Genomic DNA, 5,696 nt, shown 5'->3' with positions numbered 1-5,696 from the left:
TGGATTTAGGGTGGGAAGAAGAGAGTGAATTTTTTTTCTGGTTGGTCTAGGGTGGTGGTGGGTCGAGTTCGTTGGGGTCGGGAGGTGAAGAGGGAGGAGTGGGTCTGGGGAGAGACAAGGGATTGGAGGTGAATGGGGAGATGAGAAGTGGGTCAGGCGGTTTCTGGGTTTGTTTAGTTTTTTTGTTTTTTTTTTTTTTTTTTTTGAGAAAATTCAGGTTTTAAAAAAAAAAATTTAAAATTATTTTTTTTGCCACGTGATACACATTTGGCAGCCACTTGGCATATATGTGGTAGCCACGTCAGACGGATCCATGGATGGAAAATGTAACGGATGTATTATTTTGAAGTAAAATAGTACTTAAGGTATGAAAGTGAAATGTTTTGAAGATGCGGTAAGGAATTGAAATAGGCTCCAAACATGAGATATGAAAATGTAATTTACCCAATAAATAAAGATAAGAGTGAAAGGTAGCTAACATTCCCATAAAAAGATTTGTTACAAAAGTAGCACTTCATCTAAATGACTATGTGTTTTGATTCTTCTCTTACACTAGCCACCCACTAAGCAAAGACATTGCCAACCTTTTTAGATAGACTATTAAGGGAAACAAATTTCAATTATAAACTGTATATGCATGTTCTCGTAATAGCCCCTGTAACTGCAAAGGGCTTGCAAGTCAAGTAATTAAGAGTATATATTAGAATTCGAAATTCTGTATTTGGCCTTTTTATCTCTCTATATTATTCGTATCGTAAAACTTGAAGAAATAGTTTCGTTTTATCATAAAAGAAAAATGACAAAGATTTTTGTCATCCCCTGAATGGAGGATTGGACATATTTTAACAAAATTTAGATAAGAAAATTAGTAGATTAGTAGATTGCCTAATTGGTGCCACCCAAGCCAAGCGTATTGGCTGATTGATTCTAGTGATCTTATTTGGTGTTTTTAATTCTAATGTTGTCAACATGCCCTCACTTCTATTTGAACAAATCAATACCATTAGAATAATGTGAATAATTTTAAACATTTAAATCGTAAAATTCAAAACTTTTTTGAATTGGAGTGATGACGATTCCAGAAGCATACAAAACACAAACAGCTACAGAGATGTTGATGAGTTTACAAGAAATTTTTTAATAAGAATATTTCGCTAAACTACAAGGAAAAAAAATTCAAATTTAAGTGCTTAAGAGGAAACCACACCACTTTAATCAATATTTACGTAAAATTCCAAACTTAAATTAAGATTCATTGAAAAGCCAAGGCATTTCAATAAAATAAAATCCTTTTTCTTTAAAATATTTGTTAGTGGGCACAAGTCTTTGGACCACAAGGAAAAAAAAAAAAAAAGGCAGCATAAATTCATAAATCACAATCTTCCATCGTCACATGTCCACCAAGCAAAATCTACGTCCATTAAATATAGAATTTTAAAACCAAAGTGTTGATCTTCGTCACTTCTCAACCAACCCACACAAGGCAAACCCAAGCTTACCTCTTAATCTCCACTTTTTTAAGTGCCTAATCAGTTTCTTAATTATTTTTACGTTGAAAACAGGTGAATTCGCTAAAAGATAACACACGGAGTTTCTGTCATTGGCTCATTGCCAGAAATTGATCATTCCCCTTGGACTAGGAAAACACCTTCCTATCAATGGAACTTGAAAAGGGACAGTACCAATCAATGGAAGTTTCGTCGTACGAACGCTTATGACATGGAAACAGAGTATGATCCATCTAATGAACAAAACTTCGCTAATCTAACGGTCTAGACAATGTATGTCATTGGAACCGATAGCCACTCCCACATAGATAATGAGGCATAAAAGGGAAATTTTTAAGGCATCCCGGGATATACGTGAGGGATAAAGAAAATAAACATATCATATATCCCCGCTTGTATGACAGAATCCCTATGCAAAAGAGTTAAAAGGTAAAATGTTTATAAGTTACATGTCAGGAACTCATAAGATTGTATTACCAGCGGTAATTCCAATTGAAAGAATAATATAGCCATGACCATTAATAAGCAGCTTTTTATCTGCAGGTAAATTATGTGTACAAATTTTTGGACACAAATGTTGTAACTGAAAACTAAAGGGAAAAGAAAAGATAACAAGGTGGAACACAGGAATTTCGGACAAATTGGTATCATACCACCACAACATCCTATCAATCCACACAATCAAGGAGAAATTTCGAGCCTTGGTTCGAAACAAAAACCAGTAAAGAGCTGAAGTGGGAACCTCTTTGTTACAGGGCACTTCTGTGACCATCTCCAATGCCTCAGGTTCATGTCAAATACAAGAAGAGTTGGAGCTCCGTAGCTCTGTATGTATATGAGATCATCTGTGCCGCTGCTGGCAAAAACATCATCAAACTCCCCAAACCCTTGGAAGAACTTGTGAGGCATTCGCGCAATCTCTTGCCAGTCCTTCCCCTTTAGAAGCCAGATACCAATCCCCTTAATTATGTCAGGCCGATCTTGTTTACCAATCCCTCCCACTATAACCAACCTCTCCTTCAAGTTCATCAGACGGCCACATGTAAGAGGAGAAGGTACAGGAATAAAACTGCGTATCAATAACCCATGAGGAGAACGTGCTGAGAGATTATATGTGATTAGGCCATGACGATTGTCTGGTAACCCGCCCCCAGTTGAATAAATCAAGAAGTACAAAACCCCGTCACAGATAACACTCTCATCCCCACCTCTCCATCCTGTCAGAACCTCTGTCAAAGAGGTCACCCACATCATTGTTTCGGAATCATAAATATGAACAGAGACATCCCATTCGAAAAAATTTCCAGCAACTTGCTTAGATTTCACAATTGAGATTGTATAACCATGTGACTTCCTGTTAACGGAAACTGCAAGTGCGCTGTAATCAGAAAATTTCAAGCCAGGGGGCTCCTGAAGCTTCCTACATGTTTTGGTAATAGGGTTGCAGACATATAATTCTGTTCTACTGTCGTTGTCCATAAAGCATACCAAACCGCATGATGAAGCAATAAACCAATTGGATGTCTCAATGCAGGGGAGCTCAATGCCATACCACTTCCTGAGGATAGGATCATATGCATAACCAGTTGGATCATTGGAGCTGGTAAACATAAAATACCAAGGCTTTTGTGATAGCACGTGCGAAAAGTTCCACATAAACCTTCTTGAATTGAGAATCTCATACCACCTTTTGCACACACTACGTGCTCTGAAAATGCTGGCAACTGGTAGATATGCTAATATCCGTTCCAACAGGTCATCAGGAAGTATCAAATCCACTGAAACTGCATTAGCTTCTCTATTTCCTTCATCACTGAGCTCTGAGAATGAATCATACTCTGTAGTCCGCCTTGCCATGTTATCAAAGGAATGGCTAAACCACGACGTTTCTCCCTCCATTATCAAGAGAAGTAAAGTGAAAAGAACCTGAACACAAATATAATACAAAAAGATTCTTATCTAGAAAATACAATACACAAAATTATGTTAATGAGATTCTCTTGCCATTACACAAGTTAGCGACCGCGAGATTGGCATCACTAACAATATATTAGTTACAAAACCAGTTGTCCAAACCAATACAAGTCGGAGACAGACAAATTCAAAATTGACGAATCAAAGATGGCATATCACTTCCAGATGTCAGCTAAGTTAACTCTCTCATCTGATATGATTGACTGATTCATGACACTATAATCAGCAGATAATACTGCTCCCTTCTACCTTTAATAATTACATAAAAGCAATGAAACATGATTCTGACTAATCAAAAGACTACACATAAGCAGTAATCAACCCACCTTCGGAGATTTTTATTCGTTATTCCCACAGAAAAGATTCATTATCCAGAATCCAAATCAATATTCATTCTATAAGAAGCGACTTGGTAACTTTCAAACACTCCATTTGAAAGGCAAAACAAAAGAAAGGACGGTAGGTGCAGCAAGAAAGTACAGACAGTCTAGGTAATTCAATACCGGAAATTCGATACAGAAAAATCCTATATCTTCAAAATTACAGATGCGACAGAGAATGCAGCATAACCAAATTATATCTTGTAGTTGATAGAAATTCTATCTGATACCAAAACAGAAAAATCAAATACACAACTAATGAGCCACATATGAGATTGCATGCAGTGATGCAAAACCAGTAGAGAAATGATATCAAACTAAAATGCATACCAGGTGAAGGAATCAGAAAAATAACACTTCTCAGCAGCATATGGCCAATACTAATTGCAGAAGTTTACAACCCACATCCAAAGCAAGAGCAACAAAATAAAGGGGGGCCTTTAAAATTAGATTGAAAGCAAAAACTTGTGCTTTTTTCAAAGAAATCAAACCCTAAGAGAGATTTTAATTTAGTTAGATGAAGAGCTATTAGTCCATGGATAACAATCAATCAATCAAAACACCAAAACCAGAAAGCAATACATCAACAAACAATATTTCCACATAACATTGATGGCACAAACAGATAAAAAAAACCACAGAAATATAAAAATTTCACACAAGCAAAAGCAGAGAGAAAGTGTTTTCCTGCAACGAAATCCACCTAAGCACGTACCTTGTATTCGAATCCTGCCTTCTCCACGGCCACTGGCCAAATGGGTTCCCTTAGATTTGTGCAGAGATTCAATATAGCGGTGAAAAACAAACGAACCGAAAAGAAATTAACCTTTCACCACCCAGACCTCCTTAAACGAAGCAAAAGGTAAAAAAGCACAAGTTTTCCTTCAAATGGTAGAAAACCATGGAATGGGTAGCTCTAGATTTGGCTGGTGAAACATGTTTGCTCATCAGCTGGTGAACAAAACCCAATTGCAAAAGGAGATATTAAAGGGAGAGGAAGAGAAGAGAAAACAGGCAGATAGTGAAGTAAGAAAGAAAGCGTTTTATTTCTTCCTACAGCCTCTCTCCTCCTCTGTTTATGCGTGAGAGAGAGAGGCGCGTGCGAGAGCGTGGAAGTTGAGCTATGTTTTTGTCCATATGCCATAGGGTGAGCCTGAGATTTATGGTGGTTTGTGGCTTTTATTCAAGCATTTGATGAATTTTAATGAGAGGAAGAAGAGGATTTTTAGCCACAGCACAACCGAAAAGGAAAATTATAGGGTGAGCATCACACAGTTATTTTGACATTTCATACACTCTTATTAATTTGTATTCATTGATTTTTTTTAATTAATTAAATTCGACGGTTATAAATTAAAAAGGAGTATATAAAAAGTAAAATAAGTGTGAAAATATATAGCACAAAAGTATAATGTTATCGTACTTGTGGAACAAAAAATAAGACAAGATTGTCCATATTAAACGGGCATGGTTCTCAAATATTCCCCCGCACAGGTCATCATCCCTAAAAGTCCAAGCAACTGAATACGATCGTTAAGGCTCCCTTCTTGTGGCGTGGAAAAGTCAATGACATTAAGGATAAGATTAATTACTAAATCTTATTTTTAATACATTCTCAATTGAATAGCAACTCTATCAAGTAAGGAATTCCTATCACAATGATACTTCCATCATCATTCTAATATATTATCTCCTAATTAATATCTTGAGAATATTTTTTTCTTATTTATCCAATGGATGACACACCTTGGCCATAAAGATGCCGCCATGTATAGGGCTAAACCCTAATCCTATATCTTCAGAAACTAACTTATGCATCAAAAATCCATTCAAC

The 5,696-nt window shown here is 36.5% G+C and overlaps 1 protein-coding gene across 1 annotated transcript; it reads right to left on the bottom strand.

Moving 5' to 3' along the window:
- Positions 1–1,970: 1,970 nt before the first annotated feature.
- LOC137735066 (F-box/kelch-repeat protein At3g61590-like) lies at positions 1,971–4,952 on the bottom strand. The gene is made up of 2 exons (XM_068474435.1): positions 4,578–4,952; positions 1,971–3,434 (listed from the first exon to the last, which is right to left on the bottom strand). Exon 2 carries the CDS (start codon positions 3,405–3,407, stop codon positions 2,190–2,192), a length of 1,218 nt encoding a protein of 405 aa, XP_068330536.1. The 5' UTR covers positions 3,408–3,434; positions 4,578–4,952; the 3' UTR covers positions 1,971–2,189.
- Positions 4,953–5,696: the final 744 nt, after the last annotated feature.

The sequence above is a fragment of the Pyrus communis genome, chromosome 5 (assembly GCF_963583255.1).
Source record: "Pyrus communis chromosome 5, drPyrComm1.1, whole genome shotgun sequence".
NCBI classification, from domain to species: Eukaryota; Viridiplantae; Streptophyta; class Magnoliopsida; order Rosales; family Rosaceae; genus Pyrus; species Pyrus communis.
Note: the sequence above shows the minus strand (reverse complement) of the source record. Positions and strands in the feature narration are given on the sequence as shown.

Excerpts from the sequence above, each read along its gene's own strand:
- LOC137735066 (XM_068474435.1), bottom strand. The coding sequence starts at position 3,407 with ATGGAGGGAGAAACGTCGTGGTTTAGCCATTCCTTTGATAACATGGCA.